Source organism: Mastigoproctus giganteus, chromosome 8 (assembly GCF_048544385.1).
Source record: "Mastigoproctus giganteus isolate SK-2022 chromosome 8, ASM4854438v1, whole genome shotgun sequence".
In the NCBI taxonomy this organism is placed as follows: domain Eukaryota; kingdom Metazoa; phylum Arthropoda; class Arachnida; order Uropygi; family Thelyphonidae; genus Mastigoproctus; species Mastigoproctus giganteus.
Window position 1 is genome coordinate 188,125,411 of NC_143582.1, and position 22,527 is coordinate 188,147,937.

The 22,527-nt window shown below is 34.8% G+C and overlaps 1 protein-coding gene across 1 annotated transcript in view; it reads left to right on the forward strand.

Annotated features, from left to right (window-relative positions):
• LOC150082080 (transmembrane protein 185A) overlaps positions 1–22,527 on the forward strand; it is a 69,609-nt gene that overhangs the window by 13,210 nt on the left and 33,872 nt on the right. Inside the window, exons 2-4 of the mRNA XM_090379960.1 lie at positions 9,730–9,906; positions 13,466–13,673; positions 17,072–17,155. Coding sequence (XP_090236086.1) covers positions 9,730–9,906; positions 13,466–13,673; positions 17,072–17,155 — 469 coding nt within the window. The remainder of the gene's footprint in view (positions 1–9,729; positions 9,907–13,465; positions 13,674–17,071; positions 17,156–22,527) is intronic.

The following is a 22,527-nucleotide window of genomic DNA, read 5'->3' on the forward strand; positions in this document are numbered from 1 at the left end:
ATAAATTAGTCTGTAATCAAGTTATAGAGGAGGCTAGGCAAGCTAAGGCAGATCATGAGAAGCAGACAATGCAAAGAAAAATAGCAAAGACCTATGCTTATGTTAACAGTAGAAGGAATGGGTTGAATCATTTCGGGCCACTTGATGAGCCCAAATAATTGTTACAAAGAATATTTCAATGTGCCATGATAAAAGCAACATATTGCAATTGTTTTTTTTTATTTCAGCCATGCTGAATTTCACAAGAACCTTAAAAAAAAAGGATACAAATGATTTCATGCATATAATATTTGTCACATACAAAGGCAAAATTAATGGAAAATTATTATTTTTTTCATTGGAACATGTTAATTTCAAAGTTTTTTTTTTTTTTTTTTTTTGACAATATTGCTTTAATTTGTTGTGTTGGACTAATGCTGAAGTTTCGTGCAATTAATGCCTCCACAAACTTAACTTTGGCGGAGATTAAATATTTTGTTTCTATTTTGTTGCCAATCTTTTTCTGAAAATATAATTATAATTAATAAACTTTTTATTTCATTAAAACTTTAAGTATTTTTAAAGGCAAAAGACACATTTGCTTTATTTGTTTTTTTTTTTTAATAATAATTTTCCGTTCTTATTAAAATAAAAAAAACTGAAATTAATAAATATTGCAATCTACAATGTACTAGTAAACTATAAAGCATTAGTACAGTAAAGCCCAATTCAATAAACAAAATAGTTTTTAAAATAAAGTTAAATCTTGGGCCTGTCAGGGGATGTGTGTTATGCATGTTACAAAAGGGTTAATGATTGTTATCACAACAGGTTTCCTATACTTACTGTACCACACAATTTGCGTGTTGTGATGTGGCAGTCCTCCTTCATCGTGGTGTCGATCCAGTTCTTGTTGTCACTGACATTACTGGCAGGCTGCTTTGGGAGTTGTCAAAATTATCACTTTCCTCACTAGTGTCTTACCCAATGCCTAACTGTACTCACATCTAAAGTATTCTCACCATAAACATTTTTGAGACGTGTATGGGTATGGATATAAGCATAACTTCTTTTTTTGGTAAGAAATGCAGTTGCCACTCTTTGCTTGATATGTATATCTGTAACATCTACCATTTTGAACTATCTAGGTGCTACACTCACGAGACCGATCACAGCCCCACTCAGTGACACGGGAAATGATCTATGGTGCCACATTTTAAAGCAAAAAAAATTGGAGGCATTACTTTTGTACAGGTATTCGTAACTACAATCCCTTTCTTTATCATCCAACATAGCACTCCTTGCTAATGGCTCCTGTACAGTCAAGTCCTGTGGTGCTGTCTGGAACATGGGCTATGATCAGGTTTAGAATATTTTTTCTCATAATCCTTTCTGGCTGATTTAAAAAAAATGTGGTCCCTGTTGTTGAGTTTCTCTTTTTTTTTTTTTTTTTTTTTTTTTCTAATCTGTATCATATAGATTGAAAACACTTATCAGATGGCATTCAGTTTTGCCCATTCCATATATATATATATATATATATATAGAGAGAGAGAGAGAGAGAGAGAGAGAGAGAGGCTCATATCTTACTTTTCACACTCTTCTGGTTTATAACATATTCCAACCAGTCTAATTTTCTCTTTTTAATTCCAGATATTTCATACTACGTAGATTCTGTATTGGCATGCATAAGTTCCAAATCTGGGAATGTTTTTTTTTTTTTTTTTTTGCCATCCAGCTGTGTTTTGTTCAGATGCCTGGTCCCTGTTTTTCCTTAAAAAAAACATTGCCTGTTTCTTAAATACATTACAAAAGCCATAGTCATTGTTTCTATTTCTTTGTAGTACCAAATTTTTGTTAACCCTATTATGTTTCCCGTTTCCCAGGGAAACGGGAAACATGCTTTGTAAAAAGGATAGGTGGAATAGGACCAGGGTATGTCTGCCAGGGGCAAAAGTTGATGACGTTGTAGAGCGGATATCATCTCTTAAGGGCACAAAAGGTGATATAGTTGTACACGTTGGCACTAATGACATTAAGAGTAGGAGACCGGCGGAATTACTTGACAAGTACAGGTCACTGATGAAAAAAAGCCGTGAATTAGGGTTGAAATTGAAAGTGTCTGCAATTCTGCCCAGACACGATAGGAGGGGGTATATGATGAGAGCCCTGTCAATCAATTCGGCCCTGGAAAGATTGTGCAGGGCTCAAGGGGTAGAATTTTTTTCAGCCTGGTCTGTACTTGTTAACAGGAGAGACTGCTTCTACAGGGATGGGATACACTTAAATAGAAAGGGTGCAAGAATGTTTGCTGATGCTATCGAGGCAATGTTAGGTGGGTCGGAAAACTGCTAGATTGGGGGGATACAAGGACTAATAGATTAACAGTAGCCACTGGCAGAGGTGAAAGTGATTCTTGCACTGCTTCTATTGGAATGAGCCGCAGCCTGGAAAATAAGATGCAGGATATTTCAGAGACTTCTGGGAATCATTGGGGTACAAGTAAACACATGGGTTGTGTTAGGGTAGCTAAGAAAAAGAACAGGTGCATGTATACTTGTGTGTACACCAATGCTAGGAGTTTAGTAAATAAATTTGATGAATTTGAGGTATTGCTCAAAACATCAAAGGCAGATATTGTGGGGATTTCAGAGACGTGGTGTCACACAGATATAAGAAATGCAGAACTGGAATTTGGGGAGTACAATGTCTACAGAAAGGATAGACAGGATAGGAAGGGAGGAGGGGTTATGCTATTAGTTAAAAAACACATAAAATCCAAGGAAGTGAAGCCAGTCGACATCGCTGGACAGTGCAGTGTCGAGTCAGTTTGGTGTGACATAAGCATTGGGAGATCAAAATTGAGAGTAGGAGTGTGCTATAGGCCTAATGACTCTGATGAGTATAATAAGAAACTGTTCGGAGAAATAGAGTGGGCCAGTAAATCAGAGAGTCTTATAATGGGGGATTTTAATTTCCCAGATATTGACTGGAATTTGGGGGCTGATCACTCACACAGTAGCAAGGCTTTTGTGGATTTATTGGATGATTGTTTTCTACATCAGCATGTTCGGGAGGCAACTAGAGGGAGTAATACTCTTGATTTGATTATCAGTAGTGATTCTTCATGCATTAAGAATCTGCAGATAAATGAACCACTTGGTGGCAGTGATCACAGTGTGCTGAAGTGGGAGTTACTCAAAGAGGTAACTACCATTAGGGGTAAAGGGAAGGGGTATTGCTTTCGTAAAGGCGACTACAATGGACTGAGACAGTATTTAAATTCTATACAGTGGGATCAACTGATGATATTGCCAACAGCAAATTCAAAATGGGAAGCATTCAAAGAACTTATCGTGGAAGCTACTAGGCTTTACATACCAACTAAGAAATATTGTTCAAGGTTTAGGCCTAAATGGTTGTCAGATGAACTAATGAGGCATATGGCAGAGAAGAAAAATGCATGGGATACATACAAATTAACACGTGACACGGACGCCTATGATAGATACAAGTTGATCTGTAACCAAGTTACAAAGGAGGTTAGGCAGGCGAAGGCAGATTACGAGAGATCCTTGGCAAGGGATGCGAAGAAAAACAGCAAAGAGTTCTTTACTTATGTAAACTCTAGAAGGAAGGGGATGAATCAGATTGGTCCACTTGAGATCGATGGGTCAACTGTTGATGACCCTGCTCGGGTAGCTAACAAACTAAATGAATATTTTGCATCGACATTCACACATGAGGAGTTATTCAGCGAGGGGAATGCCAGAGGTGTATTCAACTCTAGCAGTAAGCTAGAGAATCTTGTAATAACTGAGAGCAAAGTGGAGGAGAAATTGTTGAAGATAAACACAAGAAAGGCACCTGGGGTGGATGGGATCTATCCAGTTATATTAAAGGAGGCAGCAAAGGAGGTAAGCAAACCCTTAGCCATAATTATGAGAGCTTCCTTGGACTCAGGGGAGGTACCCATTGACTGGAGATGTGCAAATGTGACCCCAATTCACAAAGGGGGATCAAAGGCTGACACAAGTAATTATAGACCTGTGAGTTTAACTTCTGTTCCCGGAAAATTAATGGAGGCTCTGGTGAAAGAAGCACTGCAGGATCATCTAGACAAGACTTCAGTTATAGCTAGGACACAGCATGGTTTTGTTAAGGGGAAGTCTTGCCTGACCAATTTGATTGGATACTATGATGCAGTCACAAAAGAACTGGATGCAGGGAATAACTTTGATATTATATACTTGGATCTTAGAAAGGCTTTTGATACTGTTGCACATGGAAGACTGCTGCACAAATTGGAGCAGTGTGGCATTGGAGGCAAGTTGCTGCTATGGATAAAGGGGTGGTTGAGGGGGAGAAGACAGAGAGTGGTAATCAATGGACACTGCTCATCGTGGACTAATGTTATTAGTGGAGTCCCTCAGGGTTCAGTATTGGGGCCTTTATTGTTTTCTGTATTTATAAATGATATTGATGATGGTATATCAGGCTTAATGTCCAAGTTTGCAGACGATACGAAGGTTGGCAGGGTTGTCAAGGACACTACTGACACTATGCTGCTGCAACAGGATTTGGAAAGGTTGAGCAGATGGGCTTCGAGGTGGCAAATGAAGTTTAACATTGACAAATGTAAAGTACTACATATGGGAAACAGCAACCCCAGAGCAACGTATCAACTCTGTGGTACTACACTGACAGTGGTAGAGAATGAAAGGGACCTGGGGGTGGTGGTGCAGGCAGATATGAAGTTCTCTGAGCAGTGCAGACGAGCTGCAAGAGTAGCTCATGGTGTATTGTCAATGATATATAGGAATTTTTCTAGCAGGGATAAGGAGGTGATTATTCCCTTGTATAAGGCAATGGTCAGGCCACACCTAGAGTACTGTATACAGGCCTGGAGGCCTCATTTCAGGAAGGATGTAGAGCTGCTGGAACGAGTACAGAGAAGGGCAACTAGATTGGTGAATGGGACAAAGGGGTTCTCTTACGAAGAAAAGCTTAAGTTTTGCAAATTACAGTGTCTGGAAACTAGGCACCAGCGGGGTGATCTGATAGAGGTATACAAAGCCTTGAATGGTTTGAGCATGCTCAATGCTGATGGGATTCTTCCTCTAGCTCAGAAAAATCACCTGAGAGGGCATAAATTCAAATTGAGGAAAGACAGATGTAGGATAGATGTGCGGAAATTTGCCTTTAGCCAGCGGGTGGTTGGTGGGTGGAACAGACTTCCATCCCTTGTCGTGGAAGTTGATAGCCTAAATAAGTTTAAGGCTCAGCTGGACAGGTATTTCGAACGAACAGAGGGGTGAAGTGGAAGTGGTTATTTTTATTTATTTATGTTACTTTTTTTTTTTTTTTTTTTTTTTTTGGCTGATGCTGCATAAGCTTGCTTTCTTGCATCAAATGCCTCTACTAATGCTAATGCTAATGTTAGTGTTAACTGTCCTTACTAGGTGTTCAAACTCACTCATTTTATTGACAACACTGATCTGTACACACAATTTAGACTAACTGTTCTTCTGTTGTTTAATATGCTAATACATCCTTTGAAGTTATGTAAGGTTGTTGTCCTAGCATTAGCTTTCCATTCATTTAAAACATTGTGCTCTCAGCACGTCATCTGAATATCCTGGCTTTTGAGGCCTCATACTTGAATTCTTGGGATGTATAAAAATGTAACTTTGACCTATGTCATCAGATGAACATATTTTATGTATTACACATCCCTCTCCCCAATAACTGTCAATTTTCCTGAGTCCTTAGGGCAGAGGTTCCCAAACTTTCTTGGTTAACAGCGCCCTTAGTGTCCCAGTAATTTTTTCATGGCACCCCTAGGCCAAAAGAAATACCTGACACAGTGGTTTTCGACCTTTTAATATATACCTATATAATAATTTTATTCTTTATATAGAGGTACAGTACTAAATAATGATCAATTATAGATCCCCACAAAATTAAAAAGATACGGTACAATGGATATCATGCACCTTTTTATAATGAAATAAATGTATAAATTTAAAAAAAAAAAATCAATAAAATAATAATAACTTTTATTAACTTAAACCGAAATTACACCCCAAAAATGTTGTTGTGGCACTCTAGTGTGCTGCGGAACCCCGGTTAAAATCACTGCCTTAGGGCTTCCTCAGTGATATTGGAGCCTACAGAGTTGTTGATTGGTCAAACAATTGCTTGTAGAGATTCAAAGTTATAATTCCATTGGTAAGGTGTTGTGAAACTACATTTGTGAGAGTGTGTCCAGGTACAGAGCGCCACCTGAAAAAAAGACAGCTTCTTGCAAAGGTCCAAAGATGAGCAATGTGTCTGATGAGATTGGCAAAAGAGAACCTGTATGAGGCTAAATTTTGAATATGTTGATCACAGAGCTAGGTAGCTATTTACCTTAAAGGGGATTTAACTGAGATTTATATGACTATGAGGTGAATATAAAATTAATGGTGAAGTTTGTGGTATTGAGCAGAATTTTGGCACTAAAATCAAGGTGCATAAATTGTAACTATAAGAAAGATTTATAGACAACTTTCCTTTAGTCGGAGTTATTGAGTGTTAGAATAAGTTGTCTCCATGGGTATTTAAGGCCAACTGTGTGAGGAGTTTAAAAGAAGTGCCGTTTAGGTACCTACAAGATGAGGAAAATGCATGTTTTTTTATAGCATATTCCAACCAGTCTAATTTTCTCTTTTTAATTCCAGATATTTCAGGAATTAAATATAAGTTACTAAAATATGGCAGTATCTGCCATATTTTTTTAATATGGCAGATACTCTCATAATACAGTTAAGCTTGAATATATATAAGATTTAAGAAATTTATAAGCAACTAGAAAATGTAATTGAGGGAAATCAGACAGATAGATTTTTGGTGATTATGGAGGAGCAAAGTATGTGAGACAATATGGACTGGGTTGGTGAAGTTTTTTGATCAGAATGGTCTAATAACAAATACTTCGTTTAGATGGTAAAAAAGGAGATATAATTGAAAATTGCCTGTGGATGGAAGTAGATTTCAATTGGACTATAGCTGGTCTTGAAACAGATACAGAAACAGTATGGAAGAACTCCCACACATACACAGGACCTGACATAAGTTCTGATCATAATATTGTGATAGTGGATATGGAATTAAAATTGAAAGGATTAGAGTGCAAATAAGGATTGAAGATGGAACATGGAAAGAATAAGAAAAACAAGTAAGAATATTATGGAGATGAAATTAAGGGAAAGGCTATTATTGAAAGGGATAATTAAATGGTTAATCAAAATGTAAATGAGTAAATTTAAGAGATTGTATAAAGAATATTGCTGAAGAGGAAGTAGGACATATATGTGAGGATTAAGACCTAGGAAACAATGTGCGACAGAGGATATAATACTAATACCGAAGATAGAACTAATACTGAATACTAATATAGAGAGATTAACAATAGGCTTAGACAAGAAACAGTTGAAACAAGAAAGGAATGATGGGATGGGTTCATAGGGAATTAGAACTACAGGGTGTTATAAAGGATGCAACAGTATTATAGGAATTTTAACAAATCACACAAAAGGGAAATAAATTACTCATAATTTCACCTTACAATGGAAAGAAATTACACAACCTTTACAACAAGTGTTGGAAATGGTTTCCACTCGCCTGGATGCAAGTTTGTGCCCTTTTCATGACATTTGCAGCCACCTTACGTAATGTTTGCAATCTCTTTTTCAATGTTAGCCTTTAATTCATCAAGGGTATGAGGATTGTTGTGAAACACTGCACCTTTTAATTGTCCCCAAAGAAAAAAACCTGGAGGAGTAAGATCTGGAGATCTTGAGGCCACAAGGTTTTTGATATCACGTGATCTCCGAAAAATTCCTGTAACATGGCCATCATTTCATTTGCTGTATGGCAGGTTGCACCATCTTGTTGAAACTAATATTCTCATTCATTTGCTCCAACAGTGCAATAAACTGTTGGATTATGTCATGATAAACTTCTCCATCCACAGTTTTGTCTATAACACGATGGCGTGAGATGGCACACCAAATCCCAATTTTCAGGGTATGTAATGATTGTTCGTGATACGCATCTTGGTTTTCACTGCTCCGTATTTGGCTGTTCTGACTATTCATATAGCCATCCAAGTGGAACCAATCCTCATCACTAAATTAAACACGATCCAACACCTCAATTCCATTTTCATCAACAAAAGAATGAAACCAACGGCAGTACTGTACACATTTTTCATGGTCAGGTTCTTTCAGTTCCTGAACGACACCAATACAGTAAGCATGCAATTTTAACTTCTTTGTACCCCTGAAAACAGTAGTTGGTGACAGTCCAGTTTGAGAAGATAACTTCCCAAGCGATTTTCTTGGTAAGCAGGTTAAACGTTCATTCAGATCATCCAGAATGTTCGTAGTTAACAGTGATGGCCGACCTGGGCTCTTTTTGTCTTCCACACTCCCAGTCTCACGAAATTTCACAATTATACGCGATATTGTATACTTGTTGGGGACAAATGACCGAGGAAATTTCATCTGAAACTCGTCTTGCGCACGTTTATAAAATTTATACGCGAAGTAAGACTCCACAATAAACACACGCTCATTCTTGGAAAACGACATGGCCGACAACACAATGGACCGGATACCTGACTGAGACTAATGCATGTCATCATGGTCATTCACCTGCTTACCTTGGGTGCAGTGCTGCCACCGACACTTCAAACTTGACATAACATTTGCCTGCCCGTAAGTTCTACCTTCTTAATTTTAGGGTTGCATTCTTTATGAAACACCTTGTATTAGAAAGGTTTGATGATTTAATATATGAGAAAGTAAGGAATAGGAGCGTGGAAGAGGTCATGGGTTATAGAGGGAAGGAGTGGAAAAAAAATTACTAAGAAAACCAGAGGAGATAAGGAGGGGATGAGTGGAATATATAAGAGGGTTATAATTGACAAATGAGTGGTAGGAAGAGAATGATTTTGGTAATGTTGAACTAATGGATTGCGGCATCTTGGGGCCAGTCATAGTGAAGCATAATAAAGAGAAAGGATGCATAGGTATTGATGGAATTCATTGCAGTTTAGCATTAGTATTACTAGTGGCAAATGATGCAAGAAAGCAAGCTTGTACAGCATCAGCATCACTTGATGCTGTACAAGTGATGCTCTATACGCTTGCATCATTTGTCATCAAAACAAAAAAAGCCAACACTTTCCATATCACCTCTCCATCTCCTCTAACAGTTCAGTTTGTCTAGGTATCCTTATTCCTTGAAATTATTCAAAGTACTCTCCCCCCCCCCACAACACAATACCAGAGATGAGAGTTTGTTCCAATAATCATCCGCCCTCTAGTTGAAGGCAAATTTCTATGCACCTATCCTGCGACTATCCTTCCTCAGTTTGAATTTATGCCCCTCACGTGTGTAGTCTGAGCAAGAAGGATTCCATTGGCATTGAGCTTACTCAAACCATTCAAATCCTTAAAGACCTTAATCACATCCCCTTTCAGAATTGAAACTCTGTTTTGGTAAGGGCGTCCTTTTGTTCCCCTCACTAATCTCATTTCTCTTCTCTGCATCTGTTCCAACTTATTCTCAGTTGAGTACCACCACCCAGACCCAGCTCAACTGAGAAAGCAAAATTTTAAAGTGTGGTACTGTTTTATCTAAAATTTTGAAATACTTTATTAGGAAAAATTTAACAAAATATTTGAATTATTTCTTTTTCAGTAAGTTCCTGGTTTACCTGTGCCTGCTAGTATTTACTCTTCTTTTTGCATTGCGCATGGATGCCATCATTGTGTGGAGTTTTTGGGCTGTATTTTTGCCTTTATGGCTCTGGAAAGCAATGGTAATTACAGGGGCTAGTGTTGGAAGCTATGTATGGTGGAAACATCCGCAATATAGGTATGTATTATGAATGTTGTATATTATTACATACATTTTGAGTAAATAGTATTATAACCATTATAATTTTCATAACTTTTTGTAATCTTAGTTTTTCTTATGTGATTAGCTTCATTAAAAATGAAATGAGAATCTTGATGGGGGGGGAGAAGTCAATACATATTTTCATGTTTATTAATAATGCCAGAATTTTTTTAGAAGCAAATTTTAAGGAAAATGAACCTTGAAAAGAATTTATTCAAACTAAGATAGGAATAGTAAGAGAGGAAAGAAGTAAGATGCCTTCTTTTCTTTAATATTCCTTATAATAATCACTACACAGCAACAAATGCTATGCAGTGATTATAATAAAGATATTGTGCTAACAAGAGAATGACATGCCATAGATTTTCCAATTTTGTCATATGCAAAGCTTGACTGTTGGGTAAATTGAGTGTGTATGAGATCCTTATACCAATAAAAGTAAAGAATAAATTTTCAATGTTAAAATACTAGAATGTCATCAAAGGCACAGTATATATATATTTCTGACTAAGCCATGTCTAGTAAAAAAAGAAAATTAAAAGTTGTTTCAATGAAATTTTTATGTAGATGTAAATTTTTATCCTGTAAAAAAAGTGAAGTAATTAAAATGATGATAGGGATGATTGTAACTTGCAATTTTGGTACTAATCAGTGTGTGTTTTCCCAACAGATGATTATGACAATTAAAATTAATTGTAGCAAATATGTAAGGTGAATCAGTTTGCCAATTATTAATAAAATTCATGTCTATAATATAGAAATATTATAGTCATGATTTTTAAGACTATATATTTTGTTTGGTGAAAGAAGAAAGAGATCATCTTTATCATTCCTCATATGAGAAGAGCTGAATCGTTTACAATTTGTGACTTAGGACAACATTCAGTAGCCAATTACAGATAAGGAATGAGATGAGAAAGTCATCTCTAATGGATGGCAGTGATATTGCATTCAACATAGCTGAAATATGTGATGGTAAAGCTCCTATTAACAGTAGCAGGAATATCTTTTACTATTGTAAAGCAAGAGATTCTGAAATTTAAATGGAAATTTTGTGGAATTTAACAGCCAAAATAATAGGCACTCTTATATGAGCAGCTTTGTGCATAATTGCATAAAGGCAAATGTTTCTCTTTCTAAATCATGATGCTTTATTGGAAAAATAATTTAAAAATTAATTTTAATTACTTATTTCAGTGATGTGTATGGACTCTAGCCCATAGATGCTAATAGATTTTCACATTCACACTGATTTAATGATAAGGTTATTGTTGATTTATAAGTTGCAACTTATCAAATGGAAAGCAGAGATGAACTCGTTAAGATTGAACTAATTGATCAGTATAATGTGATCCCTCTTTAGGACATACCATTGTTGGCTGGTATATATCATGCACATTTAATCTTTTTTCAAACATACTGTACTGTAGTGTAAATAATTTGTAATATGAACATCATTCATTGTATATTCAGTGATAGGTGGGGTGGAAAACTGCTAGCTTGGGGGTGGATACATAGACTAATAGTTTAACTAGAGCTGTAGGCAGAGATGAAAGTGATTCTTGCATTGCTACTATTGGTACATGCAGCATCCTGGAAAGAAATATGTCTGGGATTTCAGGCCCTGCTGTGGGTCATCATGTAACAAATGAATACATGGGCTGTGTTAGGGTATAAGAGTAAGAACACTTGCATGTACACTAATGCTAGGACTAATGTAAATAAATTTCATGAATTTGAAGTACTGATTAAGTTGTTGAATGCAGACATTATAGGAATAGCGGAGAAGTGGTGTCACTCAGACATAAGTGATGCTGAATTTGAATATGGGGAGTCAATGTATACAGGGAGGACAGACAGAAGAGGTGGAGGGATTATGCTCTTAGTTAAGAAGAATATTAAATCTAAGGCAGTGCTTCCAGTTGACTTGGGTGACAAGTGCAACGTTGAGTCAGTTTGGTGTAATATAAGCACTGGGAAAACAAAATTTGAGAGTAGGTGTGTGTTACAGGCCTAATGACTGCGATGAGTAACTTATCAGCTGAGTGGTACTATACTCAGGTTAGTGGAGAATGAAAAAGACCTGGGGATAATTGTGCATTCAGACATGAAATTCTCTCAGCAGTGCAGACATGCTGCCAGAACAGCTCACAAGGTTTTGTAAACGATATACAGAAACTTTGCTAGCAGGGATAAGGAGGTGATTATCCCTTTGTATAAGGCCATGGTTTGGCTGCAACTTGAGTACTGTATACAAGTCTGGAGGCCTCACTTTAGGAAGGATGTAGATCTGTTGTAATGGGCAGAAAAGGGCAACCAGATTGGTGAAAGAAACAAAAGAGTGCTCTTACCTAGAAAGGCTTCACTTTTGGAAATTGAAGCATCTCGAGACCAGGCACCTGCTGGGAGATCTGATTGAGATGTTTAAAGCCTTGATTGGATTGAGTTAGCTGAATGTTAATGGTATTCTTCTACTTGCTGAGACTACACACATAAGGGGGCATAAATTCAAGTTGAGGAAAGATGGTTGCAGGATAGCAGTGTGGAAGTTTGCCTCTAGCCAGCGGTTGTCGATTGTTGGAACAGGCTTCCATCTGTTGTTGTGGAAGTGGATAAGCTGAATAAATTCAAGGGAGAACTAGACAAATTCTTGGAGGATATGGATGGGTGGACTGTTTTTCCCCCACTGCAATTTTTACCAGTTTCAGGGTTTTCTTACTGGGAATTCAAGTTTTTCATCTGTGAAACAAGCAAACTGACTATAGGATACATGAAATTTAGAAACATATATACTGACACCTCATGGCTTTAGTTGCATTAGTTCAAATTGTAAAAAGCAAATCTTGCAGCAGACAAAAATTTTTTATATAATTTTTATATATAATTATATATTTTTATAATTATTAAGCTATAAGTGTAGCAATTTATTCTAGATATATGCAAGGGTGAATCCAGGTTTCATGGTTGGGGTGGGGGCGGTAACAGCCGGGCCAGGTTCAGCTTTCTGTTTTGGAAAGGTATGTAACAGCAGAGGAAAATTCTGTTTACAAAGAACAGAAAACTGGAACATGCAAAAATATGCTTTTGGAATAAATTTTTTTTGGGGGGGGGGGATAATTACTCCTTACTACTATGGATCTGCCCTTGGTGTATGCTGCCTAAAATTTAAGTGTAAAAGTATGTGCAAATAAATTCAGATATTGTCTATACAACTGTGTTTTGCGTCGAGTCACACTTTCTAAGGTGGCATTAATGATGCAGTGCAAAAATGAGAATATTTTTCTGAAATTATAGCATGAATTGCATAACCCATATAAATAACCCAAACAAGTAGACATGATGATATAAAAGATGATATAAAAAAATTCATTGTTAATTTTAACTTGCTGTTAACTTAAATAACTTTAGTGGTATGTTTAATAAAAGGTTATTTGTTATCCATATTTTTTTGCGCATTTAATATTTGAGAATTAGAATTTTGTGTGATATGTTCTCCTTCATTATATGTATAAGTCTAATGAAAAATGTTCTTTAGAGTTGAAGGGGAAGGATATGTACATTACAAGGCAATGCTTATTAGCTTAGCTCTTCAACTGCTACTTTTGATGTTCGAACTGTTAGTTTGTGACAAGTTAGAGAACAAACGCCATTTGTGGATCCTTGTTTTTATACCCCTCATCTTTATATCCATTATATCTGTTGCAGTCTGTATATGGGCTGTGAAACACGATCGTTCCTTTGAGGTAAGTTTTGCATGACAGATTATGCTGCTTTAATAAATTGATAATATTTATTTAGCATCTGTATTTCCTAATATGCATCATGCTGCTGAAAGTCATTGGATAGCTCTCAAAATCTCTAAAAATGTCTAAATTTGCATTTCATAGTTAATTTGTTATACAATTTACAGATGAGAATGAGTTTTCTCAGTGTGTATCAGAAAGAAGACATGAACGGCATTTATCCAATTATAAATCAGTAATCTGTAGTGAAAACTTCTGTCATGATACATACTTTTTTAGTTATTCCCCGAATTATGTGAGTAATGTGATAATGAGATACAGGACTGAATGTCACACTGAAACTAATTCTCATTCTTATAAGTGCTAAGAATACTAGATTTTAAAATGATTGAACCAAGTAAACCTAAGATTAAGAAGTTGTTGGGTTTACTTGATTGAACCAAGTAAACTCAACAACTTCTTAATCTTAGCGATATGAATTGTGAAACACAATTGTTTCTTTGAGGTATGTTTTTCACAACAGATTGTTGCTTAAGTAAATTGAAAATATTTAACACCCATATTTTTAAACATATGTCATACCGCCAGAAATCATGGGATGTCCAAGTGGTTCTCCCTCTCTGATTACATGCTTCTCAAATAAAGGTTGTGTTTTATTTAATTTTATTGAGGTATAAAACATGATGGTAGCTCAGTGTTTCTCAATCTTTTTACTCTCGTGGCACATTTTCCAAAGAAGAAAAATTTCGCGGCACACCTACGTAGTCATAGAAGAAGAAATTTCTAAATTTTGCGGCACACCCTTTGAGAAACACTGTGGTAGCTCACTCTCCTCCAGTTCACCTTTCTAAAGTATGAGGTCCCTAAAGTTAGCTCCATTTGCAACTTTTTCTCCCAGAAATAAAAGGCTAATCATGCTAAAATTTAAAAAAGTTGGTCTTTCATTTGTCTATCTTAAGATTTGGCTGTCTTATCTATAAGGAGTGATTTTATTTTTTATACCAAAATTTTATAATTCACACTTTTTTTTTGTCTAGTCTTAACCAAGAGAACATTACAATTATTGCTCCCACTTCTTGTAGATCAGATGAGAGTGGGTCTTGTGGGCAATAAGGTGTATGTAAACCCCAAAGCAGCTAAGGCTCTAAGGTATCAGTATATTGTGTCTGTAATTGCATGTATTCTTCAGTCAGCTTAGTGTTTGCTGGACGAAAAACCAGTGTCGTAGTTTATTAGTTGAATGAAACTCTTGCCTGAGACTGACTAACTCATGCACTTATGAAAAAGGCCATAAAACATTCTTGAATAATTTATAGAATTTGAATTGAGGCTTTTTAGGAGAAGGACAGTTTTTATAATTATCCTACTATCTGCAAGGGACTAGTGGGTGATGCTGGATTTAGGTAATCTGGGAGACCCTGGTGCATATATTTTTTAAAAATAAGGGTCATGGAAGCCCTGGATCAACAATAATTACATTGTTTCGAATTCTCTGTGGCCTTGGGGACTCTGTAATAACCATACCCCTAAATCCCAGTAAATCTGCCTTGCTAGGGCATACAGGAGGAGGGGGAGGGAGAGGATGTTCTACCATCTTCTCCCTAGATGTTTATGTTCTACCATCTCAATGATGCCCTAGTCAATATTATATATACCAGTGGTCACCGATTTTCTTTCTGGTCCATATTAGTAAAAAATGTAATTTATCTCAGTCTGGATCCCTTATTATGATAATATATTTTTATTTCCTTTTATTACAGCACACAAAGAAAATTTAATGCATTTAAATTTAAAGAAAAATGCATGATCATTATATTTAAACATCACACATCAGATTAAGGGCAATGTTGAAATTTATTGCCCACTATTATTTTTTTAAAGAACTGCTACCATATTTTTATTTTTACAGGATTTATGCAGCATTAATATGGAGAGGAAAAAAAAAACTATTGAAAAATACCCTTAATGGCTACATCTGAAAGGTTTGGTGTGAAAATTGTCTCATGCAGTCACTTAGATTAAGAAATTTAATGAATTTTTTTTAACAATGTTTATAGTATTATGGACCAGTGAAAAAATTACCAAGAAATATTCATGGCTGCATAGTAAATAGTAGTAGGAAGTTTTATTTTAGCTGGTGAGCTCTAAATTACTGGAATAAGTTACCTCCATGGTTTGTTGAGGATGACAGTTTGGAGAAACCCAATAGTGTACTTGTATAGATATCAGCTCGTGCCTACCCATCCAGAGTATGGAGGTTTGTAATTGCTGATATATAATACAGTGGATTCCGGTTATTTGGGCCATGGGTTAATTGGGGCAGCCATTTATTTGGGGCAAACCTTAAAAAACAGAACCCAATCAAGAAAATAGCCAGGGTTTACTTCGCTTAATTGGGACAAAATGCCATTTAATTGGGGCAGGAGACCGCAGCACTGAAGATTACCCTACGATTGTCTCTGACCGTACCACGTAGTTCGGTCGGATTTCTGGAGGTCACAACCATAAAACAATAAAAACAATTAGCAGTCACCTGTTTGTTGGGCTTTTTGTATTAGTGAAATCTATCATAAACTGATAGTAAACTCGATCTTATTGAATTTGCGATAATACTGACAGCTGGAATTCTGTGGGTTATTATGGTAAAATGTGTTTACACTTCTATGGAATCTTCAATCGTATAAAAAAAAAATAATTTTCAGAATCTTTTCTTCATTCCTATTTTTAAAGCTTTGCAATTTGTTACCCCGTTCTCACTTGCGCGTATAGTGTTACTTGCAATTTGTGTGTGCCATGTTCTTTGTTATTGATTGCTTATCTTTTTACTGTTTTAAATTTTAACCCCCACCCACAAATGTCAGTGAACAGAAATGTCAACTAGTTTAGTTAGTATGTACATATTACAGTATGTATTAATTCTTCTGATTATCACGTATATTCTTCAGAATTTCACGTATCATTTAATTTTTTAATTGGTAAGGTAATAAAGGGTAAATTTGTACTTAATATATCTTTACTTTTATAGCCTGTGGATAATATTCCTCCTATTTTTGCTAATTAGAATCACTGTTTAATTGAATTAAAATTCAATTTACAAACGTGATCACAATGACCGATGCTTATTACACATTGTATAGTGAACGGTACTTTACAATGGTGACTCCATCGTAACGCGATTTGGTTGTACAGTGAACCAATTGTAAAGGGGAGCATTGTATTTTTAACTATTTATGTGAAACTTCGGATAATTGGGGCAGCCGCTTAATCGGGCCAAATAACCGGAATCGGCTGTATTTGATAATTCAGTGCAGCTGAAATGTGCATTACTTTGTTATGTTTGGGATGATAAAAATATTTTATTTTTACTGTATATGTAACATATGCTTTTGCCATTTCAGATGGAGCTGTTTTGCTCTGTTAATATTCTGCAGTTCATTTTCTTAGCCCTGAGGCTAGATGAATTCATCATGTGGAATTGGGTTGTAAGTATCATATACTTTATTCTTTTTTTTTTTTTTTTAGTATTTATTTAATGGTTAAGCTGTATTCTTAATTTGTAGTATTTTAATTGATGTTTTAAATGATGAATTAAAATATTTCAATGAAGTTTTAGATTATTAAATTTAATAATCTTGATAATTTTAATTGAAATATAGAATGTTAATGTGGTTATTTCTTGTAGTGTTTTAAATCTGAATTACAGCTAATACTGAAAAAAAAACCCTCTCTGAATACATTTATACACTTTTATTGCTCTGAGCAGACTGCTGAATTTTAATAATATTCTAAAACAGCAACTGAAGGTGTAAAAATATACCTTAATATGTGGATTAAAATTACAAGATGAAAACATTTAAAAGGAATACATAAAATTAAAATAATACAGGTAGTTACTCACTTTACACTTTAATTCGTTCTTAGTGCAAGCTCGTAAAGGAAAAATTCATAAAGCAGGAATTTTTTTTCCCCATAGACGTAATGTTAAAAACAGGGGTTCAGTTCCCAACAATGAAATTTGACCAAAGTGATGTTAAATAAAGGTCAACTAAGCAATAATTTATGCTTAAAAAATGATTTATTTATCCAAAGAAATGAAAATATAGCCTTTAAAATCAAGCAAATTATAATAATAAAGATGTTATTTATGTTATATAAATGTTAAAGAATGTTTATTTTTCATCATCATTGACAAAATACACGCTCGATGGTTCTTCATTCATTGGCTCGGCACTCATTGGTTTGTTGAAAGCACAAGAAATCATTTTCTTCTTTGGAAATGCTTCAAGAGTTGTTTCCAAGACAGTCTTCTCTTTTCTTTAGAAATTTCTCGATAGCATGCATAAGCATTTTTTTAAATCTGTAGCACTTTTTTAGTACACTCAATTTCAATCCTGTGACTCAAAAATCTCAATTGCTTTTTCTATGTGTTCAAAAGCTTCATCAGGCTCCCTTGAGAGCAAAGGAACAGACAGGAGTTTCATCTATTAAATCTTCTTTTTCCTCAGCTTTGCATTTTGCTATTTCAAGGAGGTCTTGATTTGTGAGCTCTCCATTGTGTGTTTGAAGCAGATCAGTGATGTTAGTTGTAGAAACCTCAAGTTACAATTGGTTAGCAATATTAACAACCGCTTATTTCATCTTGTATAGTCTCTGCTGGTTCTTGAAATCCATCAAAATTATCGATAAAATGATGATAGAGTTTATTTCAAACACTGTGTTCTTTCTCTGTAATTTTGTCCCAGGCTCATTTTCTTATTTTGATTGCATCTAAAATATGGAATTTTTTCCAAAATTTAAGTTGGACCTCATCTCTGAATGAACAAATAGATGCACACACATTAGTAATGTATTGTATGGCTATGTGCATGATTCGAAATGCTGTATTTATGACTGTTTAGCATTTATTTATTGCAATTAATGTTCATATTTTTGATTCTGTTGATATTGTACTTGATATTTGAAAAAAAGAAATCGTAAACCCCGGAACTCATGAAGCTGGAACTGCCTATATTTGGAAATTGGTGATATTGTACTTGATATTTGAAAAAAAGAAATCGTAAACCCCGGAACTCATGAAGCTGGAACTGCCTATATTTGGAAATTGGTGAAATAATGAGCACTTCAACTTGCATGTAGTGTAATGTCTTTAATTTCGTAAAGAATTACAGATTATTCTCAGACATTTCATGATATTTCCTGTACTACTTTTGAAGAACTGGTAAATTATGGTGACTTCATTTACATAAACTTAACAGAATTTTATTTTGAGAGTTTGGTCTTCTATCCACAGATTTAACGCCTTTTCCATTTTTTTCTAATTTAACATCACGAGTTACAGAGTAAATTTTTGAAGCAATTAGTGCGTTTTCACAGACACTACGGCGGATTTTTTCTTCCGATTTTTTGATTGATCGTACCGTTGACTCATTGATTTTATAATGTTTTGCCACTGAGGAGACACTTTCACCATTAGAAATTTTGTCTAATAACTCAATTTTATTCACTAATGTCATCTTCTTTGATCTTTTCACATTTCCCTTGTTATTTGTAGCCATATTTTTGTAGGGGTTAGAAAGAACTTGTCCACAATAAAGTCACTTTCTTCCATTAACGCACTCGAAAAAGTCTGTTTTATGCTGCAAAACGATAGATTTATCACTTTTGTAAGCATATCAATTTATAAATTGATAAATTTATTCAATTTATAAGCATATAAATTAAAAGCAAACGACGAAACCTTCCATGACAAGTGCATAACACATACTAAACAAGGATTAGCGAGTAACATCCACAATCGCAATTTTGTCACCCCTCTCCCCCCCACCCACTGAGCACTGTTTTGACTGGGAAAAATGATTTTAGCCACGCCCATGTTTTTTTATGGCGGAAAATGTTCACAGCGCTTTAAAATTCACATTTTTTTAGGTTTCATTTTATATTAAATCGGCCACCGCGAAACCGTGAATAGCGGGGGTTTATTGTATACATAAAACTTATCGTTGTCTACCCACAATCTAGATGACTTCAACTGGGGCCAACCACCCAGACTGAAGGCAAAAAACGACAAGGAGTTCTCTGTTTCTGTAATGATCAATATCTGCTAAGATATATAAAATATAAAAAATCCAGAAATTAAGTAATTTGAATCTAAACCAATTAAAGGTAGTTAATTTTTTGAATCAAAAGGAAGATATTATAAATGTAAGCATATATTGAACATCGTTGACCCGACAGAGAACGTAATTTAATAATTAAAATAAGAATAAATGTAAAGTATAAAGCATATCTACTGTATCCAGGATAATGTAACAACTAGTCGTTATGAAATAATAATCCCTCTAGTGAATATATACGTGGTGACCCTTATGTGATGGATATGGTAAAAATAAATAAATAATTATTAATTAATTAATTAAAGTTAAGTTAACGCAAAGAGAAACATGCAGATAGTAAGAATAAAAACTAATAGAGTAAGAATAATAGAACCTGAACTCCATAAAGGTGAAAATATAGTAGTATAAATAAGAAAGTTTCTCCTACATCCTCGGATTACCCTAATAATTTCGGAGAAATAAGGACAAAGAGTGTAGGACAGCTTAAAGACAATACAAGATATAAGTTGTAGCTCGGGTATGCCTGGGATCGCAAACCCATTCCTATAGTAGGACCCTGAGCTGAATTTGCATGTCGCCTTAGCGTGAACTTAAGTATATACAGTATGATTATAAAATAAGATAAGATAAAATAAAACAAAATAAATGATACACTATAATTTGCAGGCCGGTGGGTACAAGTTTTCTAAGCCGAAAGACGCCAAGAAAACAAAGTGTACCCTATGTACATAATATACATGGCTCTAAATCCATAATTATGGTAATTATATTGAAGCAATGGGTTCAGAAAATAAATTTTTGAAATTAATTATATCAATTGCCTTCCTGAAGTGGTATTTCAGGTAAGCAATAGGGAAATTATTATTTATCAACTTATTGTACAATGCTATTATGTTTGCTGAACAGGTTGTGTTTTTATTGCAAATAGAAGCAATCCTCAGGCATTGGGATAAAATATTAGCATGCACTGATTTCGATATATAAGATCTCCAGTTTGTAAGGCCGACTACATTGAAATTAAATGCGTCTCTTTTTTTATATACGTTTACATCTATATCATTATGGAATATTTCTATATGAAGATCCAGGTAATTTGCAATAGTATCAGAACTGTTAGTTTTTCCCAATACAAGTTCTTCTGGATATAATTTGCTGTAATCCTGAACAAAATGCGGACAGTTAAACACACATAGAGCATCTACGTATCTGAACATATGTAGGTTATCTTGGAATGTTCTTTCTGTAGAATATAGATAGCGATTTGCAATTATGCAGGATGCTGGACTTCCCATAGGGGTGCCATTCACTTGTAAGTATAATGAAGTTCCATCATATATGTAATTCTTAAAAATACATAAATTTATTAGAGTATCCCAGTAGGTTAAATCAAACTTTATAGCATTATTATGTTCCAAATATAGTTTTTGGAGAACATCTTTTAAATTGTCGAGATTGATACTAGTGAATAAACGGTTAAAGTCAAATGTTTGTATTTGCTGAATATTGTTATTTTTTATTGCATTTATAATCGGTAAATTGTTATTTATTATAATAGTTTTATTTACATTATTTAATATAGTTTTAAGTAACTTTTCTAATGTTTTACCTGGAATTTTAGCATAACTATCTCTACACAATGTTAAATCTAAATGCAGTAGGTGATTTATAAAATTTAGGTATACCATATATAAATGGATATTTTAGGTTATTGTACTTTAATTTTTTATGCAGTGCTATTAGTTTTTTGATTATTACATTAGTGGAAGATGCTATGTATTTGTATGTGCTACTGGACTGCAGTTCATTTTTAATAATTCCTATGTAATATGACTTACATATACAGTAAATCCCCGCTATTCGCGCGGGTTACGTTCCTGAGAAATGCTGCGAATACCGAAATGTGAATACTGAGTTATGGCTTCCATAGTAATAAAGGGGTTCTGTTCCAAAGTATGAAATATATAAGAAAAACTAGTCTAAAATTTTGTCTATGTATGTATTATATGTACCTTCATAATATGACTATGCATATAGTGAAATGCAAGCATATGGCATCCAAATGAAAATAAGACACAATTTAATATTAAATGTAATATATATTAGAAATATCGAACAAATCTTTCAAACCAGCGCCTTTGCTAGAAAAAAAAAAAAAACTTATCCCGCCAGTGCTATCACCAGTTTCGCTGAAGTGTTGATAAAGGAGTTTTACCTTTTCACGAATGATGAGTGAACTTAACGGAATTTTATTTTGAGTTCGGTCTTCTATCCACAGATTTAAAGCCTTTTCCATTTTTTCTAATTTAACATCGAGTTACAGAGCAAATTTTTGAAGCAACTATCGCATTTTCACGGACACTACGGCGGATTTTTTGATTGATCGTACCGTTGACTCATTGATTTTATAATGTTTTGCCACTGAGGAGACACTTTCATCTTTAGAAATTTTGTCTATTAACTCAATTTTATTCGCTAATGTCATCACCTTCTTTGATATTTTCACATTTCTCTTGTTATTCGTAGCCATATTTTTGTACGGGTTAGAATGAACTTGTCCACAATAAAGTCACTTTCGTCCGTTAACACACTCGAAAAAGTCTGTTTTACACTGCAAAACGGTAGATTTATCACTTTTATAAGCATATCAATTTATAAATTGATAAATTTATTCAATTTATAAGCATATAAATTAAAAGCAAACGACAAAAACTTCCATTGCAAGCGCATAACACATACTGAAC